At 42.9% G+C, this 27,326-nt stretch overlaps 1 protein-coding gene across 2 annotated transcripts in view; it reads right to left on the bottom strand.

Annotated features, from left to right (window-relative positions):
* Nucleotides 1-27,326, bottom strand: part of GRIA1 (glutamate ionotropic receptor AMPA type subunit 1) — a 120,903-nt gene that overhangs the window by 29,045 nt on the left and 64,532 nt on the right. For both annotated transcript variants that reach the window (XM_059483971.1, XM_059483972.1), the window contains exons 6-11: nt 17,972-18,133; nt 16,253-16,420; nt 11,499-11,603; nt 9,302-9,412; nt 8,135-8,341; nt 6,060-6,430 (exon numbers count right to left, since the gene is read on the bottom strand). In XM_059483971.1, coding sequence (XP_059339954.1) covers nt 6,060-6,430; nt 8,135-8,341; nt 9,302-9,412; nt 11,499-11,603; nt 16,253-16,420; nt 17,972-18,133 — 1,124 coding nt within the window. The remainder of the gene's footprint in view (nt 1-6,059; nt 6,431-8,134; nt 8,342-9,301; nt 9,413-11,498; nt 11,604-16,252; nt 16,421-17,971; nt 18,134-27,326) is intronic.

Below are 27,326 nucleotides of genomic sequence, written 5' to 3'. Positions count from 1 at the left end.
AAAGGCCCAAAGTCAGAACTGTGGGAGAATGATTAAATATGCCTGAAAGGAAAAGCATCCTGAGGAAGTAGCTTACAGGTCAGTGGAGGAAGCATTCATTACCTCTGCAGCATTTAGACATTTTCAGATGGCAGAGTGTGCAAATTCAAAAGACTAATTTTTCCTTTACAGAACAAATTGCATCGTTCCAACAATGCTCTCTCGGTTGGTTATTTCCTCCTTCTTTCCAAATGAAAAAAAAGGACAGCAAGGATGATTATTTTAAAAGAATTTCCATTTTCCCCTGGCTGCCACGCTCTGGTTGCCATGGAAGTGCACAGACTCCAAAGGGGACTGTTCAGTTGGATATTGTGCAATTTGTCAAGCTGTTCCTCTGGTGAGTAACTTTCCCTGGTTAAGTGCATTTTAGAAATAAGTGTGGTCATCAGTTCCTGGTGATTTGCAAGTGCTGCTGTTACCCTGTGACCTGAGCTTGCTCTCCCTGGACATAATTAACTCTGCCAGGTAGAGATAATTGCAACATCATTTGCAATCACTTTTATAAGGCAAAGAGACTTTTCCAGAAGTTGAAGTCCTGATTTCCTTACTTTTATTCTCAAAGAAAGCCAGCTCACCACTTCAAGCAAACCAGCACAAATGAATGAATCTGAGCTTTGTCCCCACAGAATCATTAAGGCTGGCAAAGCCCTCTGAGATCGGAGTCCAACATTTCCACAGCACTGCCATTAAAATTCACCATTAAACCACATGTCCATGCATTTTGAACACTTCCAGGGATGGCAAGTCCACCGCTTCCCTGGGTAGCCTGTTTCAATGCCTGACCACCATTCCAGTGAAGAAATTTTTCCTAAACTTCAATTTAAATCTCCCCTGGTGCAATCTGAGGCCGTTTTCAAGGCAGATTGCTTGGAGTGCCAGAGAAGACACTTACTGAAATCAAGAAGAGTCATCAGATAAATACCCCTGCTCAGCCCTCTTTTCAGGAAGGAATTAAATTCCTTTTGATTGCTAAATGCAGCTGGTTCTAATTTCTCTAATGCTAAATTTTTAGCAAAATAAGTAAGTACCCTGCAAATGTAAGTTTACAAAGGATGGAACAGAAATAATTTCCTTGAAAAAAATCCAAATCAATCCTCTCACTAAAAAAAAAAACAACAAAAACCACAAAAAAAAAATCCAAAAAACCAAACAAAAACCCCCACAATTTTTTTTTTTTTTTGTTCTAATCAATTTCTGATTTGGTTTTTGCCCCAAAACTGGCTAAACCCTTTCAGTATTGGGAAGATCTTGTTGAAATTTAAAATGCTGCTGTCTTTCAAAATCTGAGGTCTCCTGTGACTTTTTTCAATTGGGCTAAAAAGAAATGTAAATAAACTGGAAAAAGAGCAGAGGAAAATGCTCAGCATTAATTACAGGTACATGATAAATACCTGGTTTGCTGTTCCCCAGACAAACCACTCTGATGGAATGCAGGAGTGAGACTGAGGAGGAGCAGTGAACATGAGCACACAGCACAGATCAGTCAGAGCACTGTTCCCATGTCACAAAAAAACAAATAACCATGTCCACAAGATGCCTATAAATAATAGATTGTATCTATTGACTGGAGAGCAGCCAGCGTCTATCTCTCTCCTTCCTGCCTGGGAGTGCAGCCATCCATCATCTCTGCCAGCAAAGCTCCCTGCTCAGCACACCCAGCTGTGGTCGCTGCCTGGCACAGCCCAGTGCACCCTGCAAAGCCTCTGCAGGCCAGGGAAGACCCTGTTAGCTCTTTATCCCAAACCAGATGGAGGGTGGATGGTAGCTTGAGCCATGTCTCCTTGCCCACATTGAACCCCACAGTCTTTAGGGCACGCTAAACAACATCTTTGAATCACCATTTCAAAGTGTGATTTTATTTTGCTTTGAAATGGGGAAGGAGAATTATTCCATCATTGTTATTTTAATGTTGGTGTGACCTGAGCATTTCCCAGCTGTGGTCCCACCTTGCACAGAGGCTCTTCCTGCTCAGGCAGCCCTGCTGATGCTCCCAAAGCATCCCCTGTCCAGGCTCTCTCTCAGACACAGATGGGATGAAAGCTTCCTCTGTCCAGGCCCCCACTTCAGATGGGATGAAAGCTTCATCCACCATTCACTCCCAGCACAGGCTGACCACGACATCTCCAGCTCTGTTCTCTATGAGACAGATTATAATGAGTGATTTCAAGCTGTGCTGCTCAATTATCATGAGAAGATACCCCAGTGTGCCATGATATGAGTATGCATTTCCCTTCTACTCACAGCAGATTTTGATCTGAATTCAGAATATGTATCCTTTTTGTTTCAACAGTAAAGAGAGGCTCCAAGAAGTGAAACTAATTTTTGGAGATCTTTATTTAATTTTCCTCTGGCAAGGCACAACTGATGTCTGCATTCACCAGGTGATATTGTGTGATATTTATCCACCTGCCAAACCTGACATGGGACAAGGTTCCTGCCGTCAACTCAGCTGAGAGTAACTGTCTATTCTAGCTCATGGTATTTTCAAATGAAGAAAAAATGCCTTTCTGGAAGATCTGTTTTAACCAAATGTATTTCATTTTAGTCAAACATAAATTTTCTGAGTCACAGGAAGAATAACTGGATTAAATTTAATAGTCTTTAATATACAAGAAGATGCTTTTGGGCTCAAACCATATGAAGCAACATATTTTGTGATAACAAAAAATAGGAGATCAAGATAAGAAGCTGACAAGAGATGCTATTTTGCTCCCTGTTTTTCCATTCTTTTCACAACAGTCAAATTATTTATTTTGCAGAAAATGATGGAGAAGATGAAAAATTCTGATGCCTTGTTTTGCTGCAGAGGAGATGGGAAGCCCAAGCCTCCCCTCAGTCTCCTTCTGAAAGGCCTCAAGTCCATCCTAAGTGAGGAATGGCTGCAACGTGCTGGACTTTAGCAAGGTCCTACCCCCGCCAGCTGCTACACACTGTGGCTATTTTAAGCTCTGAAGACAATTTATCAAATTACAGTTCTGAAAATGGTACAATGTGAGTCATATTTACTTCACATTTTTCTTTCCGCAGGCTCTCGCTATTGGCTGTGGGTTATTTATTACCTCTGATGCCTGCTCCGAGAAGCTCCTTTCTGGGTCCGTATTTCACCTTTAATGAGTGCTTTTGCAATTTCATTGCAGTTTTCTGAAGCTAAGGTGGCACTTAGCAAAGCCTAATGGTTTATGGCCCATTTCAGAGTCACTGATTCCTGCCTGTCCCTGTGGAGCTGAGCACAGCTCTGAGCTGCTGCTTCTCCCTCACCCTGCTGGGTACCAGCCCCTGCTTTGAGTGCTTAAAGGGCAACAACAGGGGCTGTCTCACCTCAACCAGGGCAAATTAGTGCTGGCAGGGACTGTTCCACACCCAGTGGGGTCAGTGATGGTGCAGAAGGTGGGCACACACTCCAGTGGGAAATGTCCGAGAGCTCTCAGCCCCCTTGGTTTGAAGCCACACATTTACCATGGAGTCATTCCTGGATGGATTCCCTGCTCATGGTCGTGTTTCAGCACCCACAGGCACAACACACTCCAGCTGGGACTCTCCATGACTGGTTGCTGCCTGCCCTTTGTCACATCCACCCAGTCGATGCCTAGACATGAAGGATTCAGAGCTTCAGTTGACCTCCTGCAAAGAGGCTCTGAGCAGGTAACCCACAGCTCTGCTCTCTCTTGGCCATCCACAGGTCACCAAATTCACAGTGGGTCTTTAAAGTCCTTGGTAGGTTGTCCCCAATGTACTTAAAAGCCTGTTTAAAGCTCTGCCTAGTAAGACTGTCCTTAAAAAGGACAATTTCCTTCAAAAGCGAATTTTTGTCTCTTTGGGGCATCAAAGTTCCCTGGGGACTGGTCTGAGACTGAGGAATGCAGATTTACAAGAGCAAGTTATTGCTGCAAACCTCACCACCTGCTGTGCTGAGTGATGTGTCTGTGGTTTTGATCTTACTCTTTTTTTTTTAATGATAAATACATAGTGGCATATGCACTTAAAACAAGCACGATCTGGAAAAATAACAAACAAACCTTCAGACAAATTTCCCCTGGTCCTTTCCAAAACAAAACTGAAATAAACAACCCAAAAACCTCTACAAAAACAAAATACACCCCTGCACTTGCTCCTTTCTGCTGGGGAGAGAATGACAGAACAGATGTATAACAGAAGCTATTTATGTTGGTTAATGCATTACTGGGGAGATGCTGAGAGATAGTAGAGATAAGTTTAGAAGCAAGCACATAGGAAATATATTAGAATAGAGCAGATATCCCCACCTGCCCACAGTGTCATTCTACCAAGTGTTCATTTCTAAGTGATGTGTCACAGAAATCCTGCACTGGGTTCGTGTGAAAAATACATGTGAAACAGGGAGCGGGCTCAGAGCTTTTCTGCACAACAACATCCTACAGAAATTCTCACTCTTTGCTTCCTCCTGGCTTTCACATCACACAAAAATATCCCTCTCCCCTTACAACCACCTCATGGAGCTGTACTCAGAGTACTGGGAGTTATAATAATTCCCATTTAATTTTTAAGTTTTTATCATCTTGCCAATAGTTGTAGCAGTCAGAAACTGCTCTTGTGTTCCATGGGAAAATATTGGTTTCAATGAAACTGTAATTTTCATTATCAGGATGATTAAATCAACCAACATTAAAATAACAATGATGGAATAATTCTCATTTCCCATTTCAAAGCAAAATAAAATCACACTTTGAAATGGTGATTCAAAGGATGTTGTTTAGCTAGGGCAAATCTTGTTATCTGGATCAAACCCACTGATCTTTCCCTGACACTTTTTATTAAAGATGTTACCAAATTTGCTATTCCTCAAAGCCTCAGCTTTTCACCTCTCCCTGCTCCTCCTTGGATCAGAAACCACCTATTGAAATGGCCTCAAAGGAAGACATTTTATTTTCTAAATAAAAATAATGACAAAAACAACAATGAAAATAAAAATCACAATAACCTGATCCTAATGCATGGGGCTGGTTACAAGACAGCAATAAAGTTGAAATTCCCTCTGCTGGGGAGACTTTCTGGATTCTCTGTCCACCCTCCTACTAATCAATGATCAGATAATAAAACATATTCATAAAGACTGTCACTATCAAAGTGCCCTGCAGGCTGTTATTTCCCTGCTATCACAAGCTCATTAACATTTGGATAAATTGGCATCTGATAGCCAAAAAGCTGGTGCTCAGTCTTCCCTGCCATGCCAGGGGGGCTGTGCTGAGCTGCACGGAGTTATCTCCCCTTGTCCATGGAGCTGTGTCTCCCTCTCATCCCCTGAGCTTTGATGCCACCACAGCAGGCTGGAAATCAGCCTCTGCCCACTGTCTTTGCCCATAAGATGGGTATTTCTGGATGGAACTTCCTTTGAGGAGAAGGGAGACAAAGCCTCCAAAAGGAAGTAAAAAATACCCAAGTAAATCACAAGAGTCATTCACCAAAAAGTTCCTTCAGGAACACTTTGGATGTTGGGTCCGCCTGAACTTTCAGGCAGCAGAACTGTTGGCTGAAATGGAAAGCAGGATGTAACTTGGTCTTTCTCTAACCTTTTTAAAGGCCAGTAACAATTAAGCCACTCATTGTGCTCCATATTTGGAGTGCAGACCATATAACCTTTCACTGGGCACCTATTTATTATTTCTCCCTACCTTGCTGGAAGTTTTTATCTTCCCTATAATGCTGGAATCATCTTATTTCTAGCAGCAACAAAATAAATGACTGACAAAATTTGATTGCAATTGGGCGGCTTTAGAAAAGCATGTTATAATTTCTGTAAATTCCCTCAAAAGAGCTCCCCAATAAAAATTTAAATGGTATTTTCATGGTGTCAAGTTTGAGATCCCAAGTTCACAGCTGTGAGACCTGTGAACTTTTGGATCCTTTCTGAGTCTGTAACTGATTCACAAAGCCACACTTTGGTTCAGGAAAGGAGGTAAAAGTAGAACCTGTTCAGCTTCAAAGCACGCAGAAAGATTAAACTATGAGAACTGGAAGAAGGTTGATTGGGGAAGGCAACCCACCTTGGAGAAATATCACATCCTTGCTGCATGAAAGCTCCTAGGGAGAACCAGAGGCTGTTGAATATCCCAAACTCATTTGTCTGGTCATTGGCTGGCTGGTCCCGTCCCTCCTCGTACTCCTCAGTGTGCCACTCGTAGGGGCTGAAGCGACTCACCAGGAAGAGGACAACGCTCACTCCAATGTAGGCAAAAACAATGCACATCCAGATCTCATAGGCCAAAGGATCCAGAAAGGAAAAAACTCCTGGTTTGGACTTTTGAGGTTTTTTTATCATTATTGATATACCTAAACTCATGAATGGTTTGGAAAAGTCTATAACTTCTTCTCGAACCAGGGTGATGGTTAATGGTGCCACAGCCACATCTGCCCTCTGAAAAATGAGACAGAAAAGAGATTTTCAGACTGGGAATAAAATGTATCTACTAATTGCAGTGTATGATCCTTTGATCTCTGTTTAACCTCGCTATCTGAGAAGAAATCAGGCAAAACCAATTCCAAGAAAAAGGTTAAAAAGGAGAAGCCCATAATATTGGTGGATTATTTCCATTTTATTGCTACTGATTACCAGATCTGTTTTGAAATCACAGCACTTTCTTTTTGCAGCCACCCAGCTCTTCTCATCTGATTTATCCACTGATGTCACAATATGATGAAGATGATTTTCTCTAAAAGAGCTTTACCATCCAGACATCAAAAGAGGCAAGGAAAGGCCAATCTCCTGAAAAAGGATGTCAGGATGTTTACTTCCATCAGGAACTGTCTTTTGATTGCATAACTGATGCAGAGAAGAGGAAAAATGTTGCAGCACACTGATATGTACTCTCCACTAATTTTGCAGTCCATCTTGAAAATGGAGAGGGAGATGCATTGAAATGGCTGGCAGCATTTACAGTGGAGCTACCATCAGGAGACAAATCGTCCCCACTCCAACACAGTCTCACATGGACTTGGGGACTGATGCTCCCTGCATGATTTCCCTTGTAGGGAAAGGGAAATTAGATCCCTCTGTCTGAGGAATGACCTAAACCTCACAGAGGATGAACTATCACACCAAACCAGGTTTAGGGTGCAGGTGTACATCCCTGATGATGGAAATGAGTGGCTGGACAGAAAGTAATCTCATCCTTCCATTCACCACTCATGTGCTGAGTGTTTGAAATATTTTTCTTCTTTTATCCTGCTATTACCATGCAAATATAAAACAGGGTAAAATTTGGAGATTCTACCCGTGGGAAAATATGACCTTTCGATACTTGTTCTTCTAAAAAGGTAAAGAAAAAGAATCTTGGAACTGTTGAAAGCAAACGTTTTGACATTTCCATAGGCACAAAATGTGCCGTCTCTCCCCTAAATTAAAACATTTCACTTGGGCTGATTATTTGAGCTGCAGTCCTCTGGAGAGCTCAGGCTGAGAGAGGGCAGGACTCCTTCTTGTTGGGATCTTTAGCTTGTCAGAGTGACCCTGAGAAAAGTTAGAAAGTCTCTTTTCCCAGGCCAGCGCTTGAAGAAGGAGTCAGAGCTCTTCATTTCTTGGTCTCAAGGTTGTTTATTGTATCTTATCTATAAAAATTTTTCTCCTGCCCTGCTGAGGTCCATCCAGCAGGACAGTTCCAGGCACACTGCCTGCCCCCAGGGCAGTGTTATGTCTTTATACTAAAAACTATGTATGCAATGTTTACAATTACTTTTCAATACCTATCACCTATGTTAGACAGTGAGCTTCTACTCTAAACCAATCTGTAAATGCCAACATCACAGCAGAAGATGGAGGCCAGGAAGAAGGAGAAAGGCTGGACACACCCAGTTCCCTCCATCTTGCCTCCTGACCCCCCATACCAAAACCCCCAAAAATCTACTTTTCCACCCTGTGATAACTTCACTATTATTCTACCCAAACTGTTGTGGCTTGCTGATCTTCATCTAAGGTTGGTAATTTGCTCCATGGGTCATAATCAAACCCACAGGTGTTTTGGGCTCTGTGCCAGGGCTTCTGAGCCCCCTGGCAGGGGTCCTGGCCATCCTGGACTGCCAGAGGGATGTTCTGGGTTCCCACACCTTGAGGTTGGAAACTCACCCCATAGACGAGCTCTCCCACCATGCCGTTCCAGGTCTTGGTGTCGGGGTCCCGCGCGCCGTACTTGCCGTCGCGCACGATCTCCAGCCGGTAGTGGTAGCCCACGTGCTTGGCAATCTCGGCAGCCAGCTCCACACAGTAGCCCTCGTACCTCTCATTGCCCTCAAACTGGTTGGCATTCTTCTTGAGCATCACGTACGGGTCCTCCTGGCACACAGAAGAGCAGCATTGAGCCCCACTCCTCGTCCCAGATGTGCACACCAACTTTTGGTCTCCCTGCAAAGCTCTGGCTTTGTGTTGCTGTGCCAACAACACACACAGCCAACACACCATGGGCTTGTTCTAGAAGGTACAAATTCTGATTTCTTTTTGTATTATGGTATATTCTTTTCATTCATGCAGAATCTGTGTGCAGCTCCTGCAGTGATGGACCTGAGGGGAATGGAGTAGCTGGTGGGATTTGGGCGACAAACCTTTCAGTGTAGTTCTGTAAGGGGTATTTAATGTATTTGAGCTGTGAATTTTTAAAGCCATGCCTGCCTGTGTGGGCACAGGGAGAATCAAATCTGCTGGACAGGAGAGAGCCTTAAAGTGTTTAACTCAGTTTGGGTATTGTGCCTTCTCTGCAGACTCCCAGTAAGCAATCAACAATCAAATTAGTAATATTTCACGTTTCTGCAGGTTAAGTGTATACAATGACACAATACATGATACCATACATTGTGGGCTACCTATTATTCCTTCGTGATTACAGTGGAGATTTGCTTTTAAAGCAATGATTCATCCTCTCTGAACAAAACAGCTTATCCTTCCCAAAACTGCAGCCCCCATTCTGTGGGATAAATACAAACCACAGGTACAATGTTCCTGATTTGCCTGTGTTGATGCCTCTATCTTGTCATAATCTTTTGTATTTTCTACACTTAAGCATGAGAGCTCTTTAATACCTATTTAATTAGCCACAGCAATTTGCAGATACCTTTATGGAGCTGGCAGGAAACAGTAAATGCTATTATTGTTGTTATTATTATTATCATTATCATTATTATTATTATTGCTATTATAAAAATGATATAATACAAAGAAGGGCTCATGAGTGGGAAGAGGGAGCCTGCACATCAGGAAGATGGGGAGAGGGAGAGCTGGGGTGGAAGTCATGGTACTTACCAGGATAGTTGTGACTATGTAGGTCCTGTTCTGCAGGCTCGTAGACTCGTTGCCACTTTGAGTATCTACAGCTATTGGGACCAGCTTCTCATCTTCATTCCAATAGCCAATCTGCCCAATAGAAAACCAGGATTAATATGGCTTTGGAATATTAGCCAAGGTACAGTAACAGGGTCATCCAAGCCAGATCAGCCTTCTCTGCATGTTCATACCCAGCCAGAAATCTCCTCTCCTGATTTTTCATGCTTTCGGTAAAGGGGACAGGGAAATTCCCCATCCCACTGTGCCTCCAGCCTGAAAATAATAATGTGCATGATGTGCTACAGTAGCACAGTGCTTGTATGCATGCAAAAACATTTATCACATTGTACTGGAGATTATTGCCATTCCTACAAAGAAAGTTCACACTTTCCCTGTGTGACTTCCAAATTTATTCTAATGGTGAGCTTGTCTGCTGCCGGTGCAGGTGCTAGAGGGTGATGAAAAATCATCCTGCAGCTGAAAGCTTGCATGAGTGCTGGAGTCAGTCTTGGGACATCTTGAGACAACAGGCCAAAAAATCAAGTCAGAACTTCTCCCCCATTCCTGTGCCAGTGTCAAAAGTTTGGGGTTATAAATAAACTGAGCATTTATAAAGGGAAAAATTCTGAGGTTAAATTCTGCTTAGTAATAATCAGGGATTTGGGCAGCTCTATCACTCCTTGCAGGTAAAGCAGAGTGCTGGCAAATATCTCTAGGAAGATCATGGTTGAGGTTATCCACTTGGAGGGCTTGATTTTATAAGAGGTTTTCCATCACCTCATGTAAGTATGAAGCTGCCTGAGCTCTGCTCATATGAAAGGAATTTCTTATCATAAATGGGAAAAGGTATTAACCAGGGCATGACCAGGAACCTGATGATGGCAGATTAGAGATCATGACAGCTGAGGAGAAAAAAAATCTCTGCAGGCTTCTAATCACTCATTATTGCACAGACAAAAAGAATGGAAAGTGAGGAAAGGGCTTTCAAAGCTCTGCCCTAGGGCAACAAAAGTGGAGACATGGATGTTTGCTTTGCACCTCTCACCTGGTGGGTCTAAACTAGAATATGCATCATGGCAATGATGTATGTGTCTTTCAAACAAATATTATTTCTGATGGTATATACATAGAAAAATCAATACACTCAATTTCATCTCCTCTAGACTCTCCAGACTGCCAACTTATTGAAGCTCAGAGACCCAAACTGGGCATGATGCTGCCTTTGTCCTCTTATGAATACTTTGCAGTGGAGGACGACTGCTTTGTACAGCTTCAAAATCACATTTATTTTATTTGTCAAAGAAAATTTGCCTTTTTCCACTAGACTGTGGGGGGCTTTGATCTCACACCTGCTGCTCTCATATGCAAGCATAGATTTGAGATAGGGGCTGTAAATATGGAACTTTCATTATTTACATTTTTGTTAGTTTCAAACAAGTTTTTTATCTTTCAGGGGACTGAGGAGATTCAGAGAATGCCCCTTTCCAAAATACATAGTAACTCTCCTTTATCAAGGAATAACTGAATTATTCTCTGTTCTTCAAATACATGGTATCTAAAGTGGGACATAAGCACCTAGAGTCAGATTTTCAAAAGGATTCATGTTTCAAGGGCTTGGTATCTCTGAATAAGGCCAGATTTTTCAAAGAGCCTGGGATACAGAAAGTGATCAAGACTTCAGAAGAGCACAAAGGTCTGTGTAGCTATTGGGACGTGGTTAGTGCTAAAGCTTTTGTCACTTCAAGGAGAACAGAATTAGGTCAACATAAAGGGTTCACTTACAATGGTTGGGGCAAACAGCTTCTGCCTGGCTCTGCCTTTGTTTATCCTTGGAAAAGTGGAAGGGCAAAGCCAGACCTAGAGCTGGGCCTGCACCAACACACTGTGCCAATAGCAAAGGTGAGCTGACCAAGTCTTAGCATCCTGGAAAATTTTTGCCACACTTGAAATGCCCTTGTTGCTGTTGATAACACCTTCCAAATGTTGTAATTTTTTAGAAACACACCATGAGTTCTCCCTAGTGCTTGGCTTTGCTTATGCCTAGAGCTGGGAATGCCCTTGCTGTTTGTCCACAAACAAATTTTCATGAACAGGAATGCCTGTTGAGACCCAGCCACACTGCCACTCCAATATGGGCTGGAAGCTGACACAGGATGTTGGTCACTCCCTGCTTTACCTTTCTGATCCCATCGTGCTTCATCTCAATCACATGGAGGGTGTAGTTGGTCCTGCGTCCTTTCTCGTTAAACTGAACGTTGCCAGACAATCCTTCAAAACGGACCTTAAATACACAAATAGCAATGAAACAGCAAATTGGTCAGCTTTTCATGCAGTGGTGACTCAGCAGCAGTGAGAGGGGAGGGGAAGAAGGGTGCTGAGTGCAGTCATTACTCTCAATTCATGCAGGGGAGGCAGCATACCTGCCTGAAACTGGTTTGTCACTAAGGCTCACTCTCTACAGCATGCCTGGCCATGGACACTGCCATCCTCTTAACTAATTCTTTCATTTAAAAACCCTTTATCTTAAAATTCAGTGGTTTAAAACATAGAGCAGCCTAAGAGCTATATCACAATGTGAGCCCATCACCTCTTGGGATGTGACAGTGAGCTAAATCAGCTCTGAACTCTTTGAGTTTGCAGGGTTTTGTATTTTCTAAATCTGACCTGGAGTCGGGATTTGGCAAAGAATTTGTCAGCTCAAATCAGGAATTGTAAATCAGGAGGAAATGTGAAACCATGGCCACAGCTCCCAGCCATTATTTTTGTATAGAAAGGAGTCTATAAGTAATCAAGCAAATTTAATTACCTCTGCACCAGATTAATAAAATCTAACAATTTAGTATTGACATTTGCATAGGAAACTTTGAACAGTAAATATCTGCTGATAACACAGTAGAGCTGAAGTGAGGCTCACCTCACATCCCACATCCTGAAATTCCCTTGCTGCAAAAGTGCCCAGCCTGAAATGGAGAAGAGGTCCTGAATAGAATCACACACTCTGTGGGGACCAGGCAGTGGGGACCAGGAACAAGGAAAAATTAGTGCAGATTTGGGTTTCTATGGAGACCACCCAGAGAAGTGCTCTTTTTCTGCCTTTCCACTTGCTTTGGACAAACCTCTTGTCCCTGCAACTGAAGTCTTCCCACATGAAAAATGGGGACAGATATTTAACAGCCTTTTAAAATACCTGAGATCCTCAGAATAAAGACCCATGGTGAAGAAGTGAGGCTGTATCTTTACAGAGGAAATCTGTTGTTAATCTGGTTAAGCCGTGTTTGTTTTCCAGCTGTTACAACAAAGGTTTGTCATGAAAATGAACATCTGCCAGCATTTTCTGAAGCTGTTTCAAACCAAGAGGTATTCCTGGTGACATTTAGACAAACATGCTTTTCCCTTTTCACAAGACACAACATGCTCATAAAAAATAGATGTGCTGAAAAAGCACCATTGTCTTAAGCACTCCCAAGCCTGCTTTTTTTCATGTCTCCTCTGGTTTTCCTTTCAGGTTCTGACCAATTCTGAAGCTCAGGTCACAGGTGCTTGTGCTTTGTAGCTTTGTATGCACTAAAAGGCAGGTTTACAGCATCAATTTCTTCTATCTGAGTGAATAAAATCTTAATCCTGTGGTATCCATGTGTCACTGAAATGCAAAAGGGATCTCTGCTATCCATGCTGCAGGAGGCAGCACATCTTTTCTGTCATTCACCATCCTCTGAAGGTAAATGCAAAATACAAAAATGCAGTGCAAAATCCAAAAAATGCAGTGCAAAATGCAAAAACGCAATGCAAAGTACAGTCAGGACTGACTTCAACAGTGCTAAGCACTACTCAAGTCAACTGGAGACATTTAAGCACATTTGTGTGTAAGACAAGAATGGGCATTTGGCTCTTTGCTGGGACATCTGGAGCAGAAGGATGCAGTTGTGGCCTTCTGTTTTACAGGCTTAGTCAGCAGTTAGGGACTAGCTTTCTGCTTATTAGATGTGCTGACCCCATAATGATAAAAATTTGTTTAAAATTATCATAACCTTTTCAAAGTAAAATCAAAACCGTGGTGGAGTGGTTTTAAGCAATATTTTGTGGGTTTTTCTGGTAAAAAAAGAAAAAAAAGGTAATTATCTTTAATAAAAACATGCATTCTCCTTGAACATGCCAGATTTCTGTTTTTAAAAAAATGAAGAATGCTTCATATTTCTTTTCATCTTTGTTCCTGACATCCATGAATCCTCGTTAGGTGGGGTTCAGTCTATCCCCCCAGACAGAACAACAGGACAGGAGGAAATGGCCTCAAGTTGTGTCAGGGGAGGTTTAGTTTGCACATTAGGAAAAATTTCTTCTCCAAAAGGGTTGTGAAGCATTGGAATGGCCTGTCCAGGGAGTTAAGTGGTGGAGTCACCATTTCTGGAGGGATTTAAAAGATGTGTGGATGTGGCAGTGCTGGGCACATGGTTTAGTGGTTTAGTGAACTTGGAAATGCTGGGATAATGTTTGGACTCGATGATCTTAGATTTTCCAGCCTAAATGATTTTATGGTTCTGTGGTTCCTTCCTACATTAAACAGGAATAAGGCAATTTGAGAGCTTAATCCAGATGTTTAAGTAGAAGCAAGTAGAGAAACCTTTTGCTTTTAAAAAGCTTATAAAATTTTAGGCATTAACAAATGGGAGGTGAAGAAAAAGCACACTGTGAGCAGCTGTAAGAATTGCCTTAATTGTGAGTCTTTACAGAAAGGATAACTCAAACCTTCAATTTTATCATAAGTTATTCTATTTCCTTCTGTCTCTTTCTTGCTACATTACTAAATACTGGGAGATTATCAAATTCAAACTTAATTTTTTTGCTAGGAGGCTTCTTGCCCTGCCTGTTTCAGTCTTTTATTTTGATCATCACAACTGAACTGGTCAAGCCTTTTAAAAATTATTATTTTTCATCTGTAAAGAAGCAACTTTTGCAAATGGGTCTTTGTGTTCTTTACCCAAAGTCACTCCAGCTAAAAATTAAGACTTCTGAAATTGTTTTAATGAAGATATAAGGAAACTTCAGAGGACATTTTCCAACACACACACACACACACACACACACACACACACACACACACACACAAATTGTATTTTCTAGCTGTCTAATTTTGATATCTTATTCTCATAAATTCAATAAAGAAAAATGCTGGAGCAGCTATTGCTCATCAGAAGACTTCCAAGTATTTCATGTTTATTAGGTAACCTATCTCCCTAATGCATCAGGGAGGCTGATTTTATTATAAGGGCTTGGAGAAGCTGTGACAGTGATTTGCCCAAGGTCATGCAGAAAGTCAGTGACAGGCTTGGGAACAAATTGAATCCAAGCAATAAAATCAAATCAGATGCAAGATTTGGTTTTAAAGGAATTGTTGTTTACCAGGAAGCCAAAACCAAATCAAAACAAAATACTTGAGGAACTTTACATATTATACAAATTAACCACATAAATGGTGCGGTTTTTTGCCTTCTTCACAGTTAAGGAAAGAAGATGGGATAAGCTATATTTGGATAACACTGAACTAGCAGTATTTGCAAGGAATCCATCTATTTCTGTCAGGAAAAGAAAGAAAAGTGCTAGAAGTAAATGTCAGTCTTGAAATTTAATGAAATTTTAAAATATTCTACCTTGGTAAGTCTTTGATAAGAGTGAATTATTTTTCTCTCTTGCTGTAAGTTTCACATTGTATTTTTGTTTATTCAAAAATCTAAATTTTATGCAAGTGGAAAAAAGCAAGACTATCAGATTTGAGGAATAAACTATCTAAATGGCTGCTCTTAAGACTTTTATGAGCCCTCACAGTATGAAACAAGCTATAATCTGCACTTTGAGAACATTTTGGTGACAGCCAACACATAAGGCAAAATTCACATGCATTCATTAGCAGGCTGGAACTGAAGCTGAGTGCACAGAGAATCAAATAATCTGCAGAAAACACAGTCTGAGCAGGTCTGTGTTTTAGGGAGGGAAACATAAAGATAGGGACCCTTGATTTTATGGGATAATATTTTGGCTTTAGAACAACAACAGAAATCAGAACAGGCAAGGTGTCCTAGGGCGAGGTTATGATGCTTGTATCCTCAGTTGTTCTGTTTATGCTGGATATTATGTTCTGTGCCTTCAAGACTGGCCCTGAAGAGTGAATGTTTTGTTTTGGTTTTGTTATGTCTGCTCCCCCACAGCTGGCAGGACACAGAGATGGGGCAGTACATGGTGCTGCTTTTGCTTTTTGCTTGGCTTTTCGCTTTGCTCTTGCTCTTGCTCCTGCTTTGCTCCTGCTTTTTGCTTCTGCTCATTAGTTAGTTTAGCTAAGCAATCCAAATTTTTCCCTGCACTGTTTTTCCTTTTCCTTTTTTGGACCTACTTGAACCTGCTCCGGACTGGGCCCTGGGAACACCAAGAGTTTGCACCCTGTGGCCCAGCGGGGCCTGCTCTGGGCAGCAGGTGCCCCAGCGCCACAGGGACTGATAGCAGAGCGACCACCCCCAGAGAGACTTTCTGAATTTGTCATCTTTTTCAGAGCGGTGAAAGAGTGGTGTCACCTGATATTGCTTATTCTGTGTGCTGGGGGTGCTTTGCCTGTTAAATAAACAGGTTCTTTCCACTTCTTTCTGAGGAATGCTTCCTGACCCGGTTGGAGGGAGGGGCCGTGTGGGTTTGCTTTATGGAGGGGCCCCCTTTTGGAGGTTTTCTCCCAAATTTGCCAGGACACAAGGACACATCAGATGCTACAAGGAAGAGCAGTTTGCTGGAAGCACCCCTGAGCTTTTCAGGCCTCCCTTCTCCAGAAGGATCAGCTCCTCCTCATCCCAAGTGATTTGTGCTTCTGCTGCTGCCCACCCATCCTGCCCCACCCCAGGCTGTGCCCAGCGTGCCCCCAGCACACACCCACCCCCCAGGCTGGTTGCCAACCTGCTGCAGGGCTCTCTGGATGTCAATGCCCTGTCCCCAGGGCACGGCGGGGTTGGCCAGGCAGTCGCCGGCGTTGCCGCGGCGGGAGATGTCGATGCGCTGCCGCCGAAGGTTCTGGAAGGCCTCGGCCATCACCCGCACGCCGTCGTAGGTGAGTGCTGATGTATACTGGAAACAGAAAGGGCACTCAGGGTAAGCCTCCAGCTGCCTTGCTCTGATGCTCTTTGGATTTTACCTGTTTATATTTTTATTATTTTATATGTTTCCTGTATTCTTTGCACATATATTTGTAGCTCTGCAGCCCGTAATGTGAGTGGCTGATTGTACTGATAGTTTTCCATAGCGTTTCCCTAGGCAAAAAACCAAAACAAATTCCAGAGCACCAAGCCCCAAGAAGTACAAAACCCTTGTGCTATCTTGGTTCTTCCTGGAAACTGAGGTTGAGAACAACTCTTCAAGATACATTTTATGGTCAGAGCACAGCTAATGCTGAGGGAAAGACTCCAAACAAAACAAAACTTGACCTGAGAAGAAATTACATCAGCACTTGTCCTCCTATTGGTGCTGTTTATCAATCAGGTAAATTCCCTAAAACCTATAAAAATGTACTCATCCCTGTGGACATCTTTCCATAACTACCCCTGAAAGCCTTCTAATGAAAATCCACTCTTATATTGCCTCCTTACTAAAAGTATCTTGAGTTTCATTTCCAGGCTAAGAAAGCAGCAACACTCTGTCCTCACCTCCTTTCTATGAAGTTCAGCAGCATCTTGCTCCCTGTAATGTCCACTGCCCTGCTGACTCCTAAAAGCTGGTTTTGACTTTCACAGCTAGGAAGTGAAGGAGAAGCTCCTGATTTCACTCCCTGAGGAAGACTCAGCCCTAAAAGTCCTTCACCTGTTACCCAAGCATTTTGTTTAATCAGAAGCATTGACCTGAACTTTTAAGGAGCACATTATACTGTGTAAATGTGAGCTACATGAAGTCAAACAAGGGATGTTTTCTGGTCATGGATGGAGACCAGAAAATTCCATCTCAATTGGCAAAAATTCTGCAAAGCATGAGTTTATTCAAGCAGAAACTTGTACAGAAAGCAGTGTAAAACTTGGCAATAGCCATTAGTGTTAACTCTTTTTTCTGTGCTCACCCACTGATTTAGTTGTTTTGAACTTTCTTAAACTAATCCCAAAGCTAACATTTCTATGGCAGAGTGTTTGTCACAAATGTATTCATTTTCAAATATTAAACAGAGAAAAAACAACCTCTCCCTCCACTCATCCCTCAACAGCTTCAGGGCCTTCTGTGTCAGGAATTAAAATACTTTTTCCCTCTGTTGTACACTCTGATTTGAAATTCTCAAAAAGAACATCTGGAAAGACTTTATTATCACTGGATGTCTTGTAAACAAGTCAAAGGTTAAGCAATTAAAGAGGCTTTTTGTTTTTTATACACTGAACATTATGAGTTTTTAACTCTTAGCTTCAAGGGGGTGAAAACTGGGAGAGTGAGTGAATTAAATTTTGTGTTTCTTAAGAGGCAGTAACTGCAGCCTAGTAAAATTCAGATAATGTTAAGGCAAATGGAACAGCTAATGCTCATAATTATACTGAGAGTTTCTCAAGTGAGAATTAAGAGCCATGTGTGATCACAAAGAGGTGAGCATAACTTGAACAGAGCCAGGTGGAACTAAATGAAATGCATTTTTTTTGTACCACTTGCCTTTGGCCTCTTCCAGTCCACACGTGGGTGCTCTCTGGCATCATTTTGCCTCCACTGTTGCATGATCCTGGCAGGAACAGTATCTGTGTAATTCACCAACTGGAAGCCAGTGACATTGGCTCCACTCTCTCTGAATTTGGTCAGGTCAATGTCCATGAATCCCTGGTACAGGAGAGAAACAGGAGAAGCTCATCAGAGGAAGACACATGTAGGTGGGAAAGAGGAATCCTGCCTATGTATGAATATGGCAGACAGCTCAGGACAAATGTCTTCCCTCTGGGAGGAAATTTCCAGCTCAGGAGAGGCACCAGATCCCCAACCATGGTGGAAACTTGCTTTTCTCACAGGTTCTGAGCTGGCCATAGCAGTTACCAGCCAGGGAGACAAATAATCATATTAACAACAGCTTACTTGCAAGAAAGCTAGCAGAGTAATGGACAAATGTATCCTGAATAATGGATGAAATGAACAAAATTTGTAAAATATATTAAAAAGTATTTGTCAACCAGCTCTAAAATTTATACAGAATTGTTCACCCAGCCCTAATTTTCATGGACTCAGTAACCACTGGACAGGCTACTTCTTTTCAAATCACAGTTCACAGGGAAAAACAAATTCTGAACAATGAACTTCCAGCAAATCAGGAAGGAACTGGCTGGTCAGCTTCTTAAAGGAGTCTTACTATTAGAAAAGCCACTTTATAGAATTTGCTCATTTGGGAGAAAAGAAGGTGCTTTTCTAGACTTATGATTACTAATGAAATGCATTTCTTTCATTTCCTTATTCTTGTTTACTTCTGGCTCTTTGCATGTGATGAACATGTGCATAAATACACATGTGCATTGATCAGGGTGGCACTGCAGAATTAGTCACCCCCTTGAGTCAGAGGTGAAAAATTAATTAGAGACACACTGCAATATGGAGGGAGGGGTGATTTCTTGGTGTCCCAGGTTTGATCCCACTGCTGCTGGGCAGAACTCTGCTGTGGCTCCTTGCAGAGGTGCTGGGACAGGGGCTGTGCCCTTCTGGTGAGTGTGGGATAGGCGGAGCTCTTTTTTCTTTAGGAACACAAGTACAAGAGATGTACTCAATTATTTGTACTGGCACCATCAGCAGCCTTAATGCATGAGGGGAGATGAATGGGAGGACAGTCACAATGCCATCACCTGAGCAGCAGAAGGGCTGGCTGGAGCTCTGCCTTGCCCCTGCCCTGCTGCTCAGTGCTCTCTGCTGGCTCCTCCTCAGCCTGCCCCTGGGTTTCTCCCCCTTGCTTGTTCCCAGACTCACCATGATGGTGTAAGCTAAAAAAGCCAAGTTACATCATTTGCAGGAAAACACCAAAATCAGGTTCCCAAAATGATGCTCTCTATTCACAGGCTGAGGGAGCTAATTAGCTGATCAGCTCCCAAAGTCAGATGGAGCCATTAGATGGGAACTGTTTTGGGAATAGACCTTGCCAGGAAAAGACTAAATTGCCCTCTCACATAAGTGTCAGACTGAGGGAGTCATAACTGACTCAAAAATACCTTTAAAGACTTTCACATTTTTTTTCTTCCAGAATTTTGTAGGCAATTTGGCATCCACTTACAAGACTGAGGATTGGATACTGGTGTACAGATGCTCTAAATAGATGGCTTGTTTTCCTTCAAAGTACAGTGATTTAGGTTAAAAGAAAAAAAGTGGTATTTTGTGCGTGCATACTCCTCAGAATGATGGTTAAGCCCACATCAATCTTGTTTGTAATTACTGGCGTAGGGGTTTCAGAAAGCCAGAGCTGTGATTAATGAATGGGAAATGCAGCAGGATAATTGTCCCTGACATCTTAATGCATTTCAGGCCAAGTGGGTTTTGACACGTAGAGCTCCTAAGGTTCAGTAAGAGGGACCTCACAGGTTGCCAACTGGGTATTCATGGCTGGCACCAAATTACACTGACATTTTGCTCCTGGGAGCTACTCAGGGGAAAAAGATCTGTCAAAAGAAACTATGGCAGAGCAACCTGAAGTTTGTGCTACCAGCTCCTCTTTGGGAGACCTACAAAGGCATGAAGAAAAGTCCACGTTCACTGCAGAGTATGAATAAGATGACTGGTGTGTTAAGCCCCCTCAGAATGCAGATTTAAGTAGGAAAAAAAAAAAGTTATGACAGCAGTGATGAGACAGCAGTGGTTGAAACCACTGTATTTCACTGTTTTCCCCAAATAAAACCATTCTAAAACTGAAGCAAATATTCAACAAATATTCATTGGGATTCATTGCATAAAAATGGGATTCATTGCATAAAATTTTTAAATAGTCTGAATAAATGACAGGAATTATTTCTTCCTGAAGATTGTACTATTTTTCCCCCCACTGAATCTTGACATAATTCAGGTTCTTTAAAAAGTGTGGAGACCTCTGAAGATTTTCCAGTCATTTAAGGCAGTTGGGACCATAGAGGACATCATTAACCTTGAAGTCATCTTTGCATTTTGGCTGCTATCAATGGCTGAAATAATTGTTTTCACCTGTTATCCCTCCTTCACATAGCCCAGCACAAGGATATTATAGGAATGCTCCTAATTACAAAGGAATTTTAATCACCACACTGAAATCTGCTCAGAGCAGGTCTGGGGAAAATGAGAGCCAATGAACATGGAAATCCAGAGGTCAAATATTTTAGAAAATAATTCCCAGAGCAGGTGAGTTCTTGCTATCAAGCATTTAAACAAAAAAGCCATCAAGAGTTATGCAGACTGGCTTTTGAAAATGCTTCTATTGACAAAGTGGGAGCAGGAATTCAACATGCCTATCTGTCCTTCTGGAATATCAGTCAGTGCTTGTAGGAAACAGGAGAACAAGAGAATTACAATATTTGCAACTAAAGAAATCATCAGTCATCTGTCACTTTGTACTAACTATAGAAACACATTGCAGAAAAGAAAAAAAAGAGTGATATTTTATTTAGTTTTCAACTGGCTGTATATGAGAAACAGAAAACAAACTCTTAAAACTTGGCTAAGAAAAGACTGTAACCCATGACTAAGGGGCAGCAGCTGTGCTGTTGCAGTAATATGTTTAGCATCAACCAGTTTGGGAAAGAACTAGCCCAGAAATTCTTCCCTCTGTCATCCAACCAAACACAGCAAGAAGTGAACAGTGCTGGAAGGATGTACTCCATGTGATCCCATGGAGTGATCAAATGGTTTTGAAACGGTTCTTAAAATTTGCCAGGGAATACTGAAAAAAACCCCACTTTGAAGCCATGTCTAGAGCATGTTCAGGGAAATAGGGAGACAAGCAGGCACCCAGAGGGACCCAGAACAGGAGGAATATGGGAACTCAGAGTGCAGCCCCCCTGTAAAAGCAGCACCCAGAGGGACCCAGAGCACAGGGCCAATGCCCAGGGTGTGGGTGCTCCAGGGGACACAAGAATCCTGCAGGCACAGCTGTCCCTGGGAACCGTCAAACATCCATCAGCCACCCCACGGCAGGATCAGCTGTCCCTTGGACTCAAAGTCACTTCACAAAAGCACCTCAGCAGCCCAGAGGATGTGCTTTCCTGCTTTGCACAACCCTGGAAACTGCCTGGCTCTCTCCAAATGCCACAGAATGAGCAGGCTGACAATAAACCCCAGAAATCTGGTTCCTCCTCCAGCCTGCTCTGACTCACAGCATCTGCAGCACAGTGCTCCAGCAGAAGCCAGGCTGGGTTCAAAGGAGGGAAGAACTTGCTCTTTAGCCCTTACCACAGGCTCCTCTCTGCATTAATGGACCTCACAGAGCAATTGAGTGCAGGGTGTTGCTGTGAGGAAATAATATGGGCCTCTATTACAGACCTTTGTGGCTTCAAAGAGAAAACAGTACTGGGAAGGGGTTTATCCTCCCTGTGCTTTCCTTGATGCATCTGTTCTTTATGCTGTTCTTAAACTGAAAGCAGTTTTCAGCCAAAGGTTGTTTTACTGTCCCATTTGATGCCTTAGTTGCTGGGAGAGCCATCAGTAAGTCACACATTTATATTCCTCTCCACTGCTTGTGGGCTCAATCATCAAAGGAAATGCATAATGCAAGAAGACTGATGACTTGAAATGGGCCTCATGAATCCATCTTGATTAAGTGGTCCACAAAGGATCTGCCTTGAAAAGAAAGTCCCTCCAGAAATGAACCAGCTCCTAATTTATACCCTGGACACCATGAGGGGCCAGAACACTGAGTGGGCAGCTGTCAGTGTAGGCAAAACCTCATCCCTTTGTCCACAACCCTCCTCAAATCTGGAGCTTCACAGGCTGCCCTGCATCTCTCCTTTCACCCTTATATTTCACTGCCTCACTGTCCTAAACTCTGCCTCCTGATGAGCCTGGGTGGCACAGCTGCTGGTGGGACACCATCCCAGCAATGGCAACACACCCACACCTCCAGATTCTCTTTGTATTTCACTGAGCTCACATTAACTGCTGGCCCTTTCCCTGCAGGTGCCTCCTGTGATCCTTTGAAGCTGCAGAAGCACGGGCTGAGCTCTGGGCAGGCTGTGGGCTCAGAAACCACCCCAGAACCCAGCTGAAAACCTCCCTGCCTGTGCTCCAAGCCTCCTCCTTTCCTAGGATAAAGAACATTAGAGAGTCTCCTTGAAGACAGATATGTTTCTGAGAAACAGTGCTGTTTTCTCTCCTGCTGCATCTTCTGAACTCTCTAGATCTCCCCCTGAGACTGGCAAACTCAGCTTTGAATGAGGAGGGGGGGAAACCACCCCTTTCTCTTGAATTGCCTGGAGAAGGCTTGTTGGCTGAAGGCAACAGAGCCCCCTGATCCCAGGGAGGAGTATTAGGTTTTTTAAGTCTCTTTCTGTCTGGGATGAAGAGACTAGAGTCTGCTTTCCCTTTTCTTTAATAGCACACTGAAATATTCCTTTTCAAGCCAAAAGCATTGAAGCAATTCACCCTGAGCTTGGGTGGGTGCCACAGAAACCCGTGGCAGCATTGGGAAACTGGCCCAGCTCTGTTTAAATGCATGACTTGCAATGCCAGACTACTTCCTTGCAGCAGATTTTATGATTATAGGAAACTTTGCAAAGCAAAATTTTTGCTTCTGAATGGCTGTGGATGAGCTGAGTGAATACAAAGTGGCTCCTGTCATTCCAAGGTACACCAGTGACACTGCAGGGAGCAAGAAATGGAGTGTTTCCAGACAGAGCAGCTCTAATGCCCCAAATTATCTTCAAGCTTAACTTCTCCAGTGAAGCATCATTCCTCACTCCCATCACTTTGTATTAATAAGGAGGGAATGTCAAAAAAGAGCCCATCTGCTCCAGTCTCCTTCCACTGTGTCTTCCAATGGGAGAGGAGCTCTCCTCTGCAGAGTTATCCGTGTGTCAGATCCCACTGGGGCAGCAAAATGTGTGAGTCCTCACTGGGACTTAGGAGTGAGTGAAAAAAAGGGAAAAGAAAGACAGGAGAAGGGGGCACCATCAGGCAGCTTCCCAGCCCTGCAGCTTGATGAGAGTGTTTGGTCCTGTCTGTAGTAACAACACAAACCAAGAGAGGTGAGAATCCAGACTCCAAGCACAAGGGGTTGGAGGTGAACAGAAACTTCTCTTTGGTGCAGCCCTACAGATTTTTTTTTGTGTATTATTTGCCCAATCTTGCAGCTGCAGCACATTGTGGATATAAATGACCACACACATCTTGTCAGAAGGCTCAGTCCAGGCAGGGGAAGGGATGTTCTAGGTGGATGTTTGTGCATTAGGGAGCTTTCAGGGCATAAACTGATTTAAGGGTTTGGGAAATGTGCCGTGCAGTGGCAGATGCCATGAATTCAATCAAAGATATGATTAAGGGATGACCTGATCCCAGTTTACAAGGACCAAAACATCAGTAATGGAATATTTTGTCTAGCAAACAGAAGCATAAATCCAGTCGAGGAAGCTGAAGCTAAGCATGTTCTGACTAGAAAAGAGGACAAATTAAGGCAGATACTATGGATTTACACATCACCACTTGCAGCTGAGCTGGGATAATGGATTAGGAGACTGCAAATGGCTGAGAAAACCTGTTAGTTTGACACCATTTTGCTGAAGTTTAAGCAAACACATTTTTCCTTCCAATAGCTGTAATATAATCTGTCAGTTACTTACCTGATGCTCTGATTTTTTTAAGCCACAGTAAGTCACTCATGTTTTTGAGTCCTCATTAACTACTGCAAAAATCCTCCCAAGGTTGCTGTTCATATTATCCTGTGTGGGCAAGTTTTGATCAAACCAGATAATTTTCTTATGCATGAGACACTCAAGTTCAAGCAAAATTTAATTCAGGGCACTGCTGTGTCTCTTACTATCAGTAATTCAGAGGAGATAATATTATATGGGGCTCTTCTGCTTGATAATTTTTGAGTCAGGACAGAAAAGCTGTTTGGAAGTGAAATGCAGAATTTTCACTGATGTATTATATTGTCTTTCTCTGAGCAGAAAATGAATTTGTCTCATGAGCCTTCTTGCACCAACCTCTCAGGAGGCAGAAAGGTCTAACAGGCATAATTTTAGAACCCTAAAAGTAACTTAGGACACTTTTTTCCCAATAGAAGAATATAAATTTTGCATCTTGAGATCTTTCCAGGATGAGAAGGAGATGCTGTACACATCCTTCTGGAAACTCCAGAGAACAGAGTTTCAAATCAGTGAGGAATTCACACCTCTGACCTTGTTTGTGCCACCAGCCAGCAGCACTTCAGAGGGCAGGGGACTCAGATAAACAGGGCAGATTTCAAACTCATGGGAGACAGAACTACAACGTTTTATCTCCAGGCAAGGAGGGAATGGAGCTGTGGACACACTGCCAGTGGCACAGCTCACACGGGGCTGGGACAGTGCCAGGTGTCACTGATGGGGCAGGTACAGACCTTGCTGGGCACCACAACCCTCCCCACACAGCCACATCACCTGCTGCAGGTGTGGCTGTCCTGCCCTGCTTCAGGGGAGCTGCTCTCTGCCTGTGGATGGCAAATCTGGGAGGGCTTCTCTTCCCTCTCTGCACCCAGTGCTGGTCTCACATTGCTGAGTCTCAGGCCTGGTGTTACAGAAGTTCCTTCTGTTTTTTAGGTGAAAAAAAAACAAAGCTGCCCATCCAACTCAGAGGGGACCTGGATAAACCCAGCACCTCTTGTCTGACTCCTGCAGGAGCCACTCTGCTGGCAAAGCTGCTGTGCTGGGGAAATGATGATGCAGAATGATTTTTGCTTTATTTTAAAATATATTCTTCATTTTTTTACACATGTATTTGTAGCTCTGTGGCCTATTGTATCTGTGGCTAGTTTTCCCAGTACTTTTCCCTACCTTTTCTCTAGGCAGAAAGACAGAATACATTCCAAGACCCCAATCCCATCTTGGTCCTTTCTGAAAAACAAGGCTAAAAAAACAGCTCTTCAAGACACATTTTCATAAACAAAGTTTAGTTTCCATGAGGGGGGGAGATTTAGAGATGGTTGAACTGGGGGAAATTGCATCATCTCTTGTGCTCCTAATTGGTGATTTTTGTAAATTATGTTAATTTGCCAAATTTACAACACTGCATTCACCCCATGGGGTGCTGGGCATTTTGTGAACATTTTTCCATATCTGCCTATAGAGGTATCCAATAAAGACCAACCTTTATATTACCTCTTATACTAATATTTTCTCAAATGTGTGCTGTTTTATTTCTAGGTTCCCTAAGGCATCACAGTAACCTCCACCAGCCCCACAACTGCCAGCAAAGAGAAACTGTCCATGGCCTAACTCAGTGCTGACACAGGCTGATGTAGAATGGCACAGGAAAAAGTGCTTATCTTTGCTGATCAACACTGGTTTTATCTTTACTTTTCCCTGCTACACCTGCCATCAGCAATCTTGTACACTTATCTATTCATCTTGAATAAAAAGAGCCCTTGCTGAAAGAACAACTTGGACGAATGCACCAGGAAAGAAAAAGAGGCTGAAACACTGGATGTGGCAGCTGTCTTTCATACTTTTCTTTTAAAGACAGGTCACATGAATGTCCCTCATTTAATGACAAAGATTTTCCTCTGCCCAAGCTGATGCTCTCCCACTCCTGACAGTAATCAGCTCACATCCATGGCATAGGACAAACAGATACACAAAGCCAAGGTTATGGGCAAAAAGCCTGAACATCAAAAGAAAGGAATCCCAGAAGTTTCTAAGCTTGTTCCTCTGGTATTTTTGACTGTATTTTTTTTTCCTCTTTGTGGTTGCTAGAACTGATGATCTCAAAGGCTGAGAACAAAGCTTAGAAAAATGAGACTCACAGAAACAAACACTTTTAAAAGTTGCCAAATCTCTTTGAGTTCCAGAGGGGGAAAGAGAAAGAGAGAGATGACTGCAAGCTGCCAGTGCACCTGAAAAATACCCAGGTTTGCTCTGGTAAAAGCTCACTGGGGTAACTCTGATGAGTATTGGTTAAAGACCAGGATTTCATCAGTTTTCAAAAGCCATGAAGAGTGCCAAATTTGGCTCGAGGACAAGGAGAGATGCTCACAGAAACCCTTCCCCTGGCAGGGATGTTGCAGTCAGAACTTCATGGGATGGGCAGGACTGGGGAGACAAGAGAAGTTGTGTCTTTAGCAGGTGTAGCACATTCAGAGAAGGATGTTTGCCCATGGCCTAGGGTGCAGAATGGTTTCATTTTGTTTGTGAACACAGAAATATTATTGTCTCACCTTGGCAACAGCAATTTCACTGAAAAAGAACTGTTCCTGCTAGGAAATACCAGCTTTCACTTGCTGCTGTCAAATTCTGCTCAGCACTTTACTAGAGCTCACCCAGAGCAGCTGCTGGGCAAACAAAGAGCAAGGCTAATGCAAGGCAGTGACTGCCCATGGAGTGGCTGTGGACAGACAGGGAATTCCTCCATTCCAAACTGTGCCTATGGATGATTTTTTTTAGACCTTATTCAGCCTGTGCATTGCCTTGCAAGCTCATTTTGCATTCCTGATGGAACACCAGTTTGAAGCTGCTGCGACTGGGCAGTGGAGTGATGCTGCTTGGATTTCTTGGCTCTGTATGGCTCTGAACAAGCATATAGCTAAAGAAAGGAATTTAACTGGGGTTACCCAGAAATGTTTCCCAATATTTGCTTTCAATGTGTCATTTCCATAACTGTGTCCACATTTTTCCATGCCCAAGTAGGTCAGAGGTTGGAAATTCCTCCGCTTGCTCCAGCTAGTGCAGGAAACTTGGTGGCTACGAACGGGCTGAGGATTCCCTTGACCTGATTTTAACACAGAGTGAGAATCCTAACTCAGGACTGCCTCAGTCAGCACAGGGCATGAAAAATAACTCATTTGGAAACCCAACACTCCCAGGTTTTGTCTCTTAATGTATTCTCTGAGTAC

The sequence above is a fragment of the Ammospiza nelsoni genome, chromosome 16 (genome assembly GCF_027579445.1).
Source record: "Ammospiza nelsoni isolate bAmmNel1 chromosome 16, bAmmNel1.pri, whole genome shotgun sequence".
NCBI lineage: Eukaryota > Metazoa > Chordata > Aves > Passeriformes > Passerellidae > Ammospiza > Ammospiza nelsoni.
The sequence above is the reverse complement of the archived record's forward strand: the minus strand, read 5'-3'. Positions and strand labels throughout refer to the sequence as shown.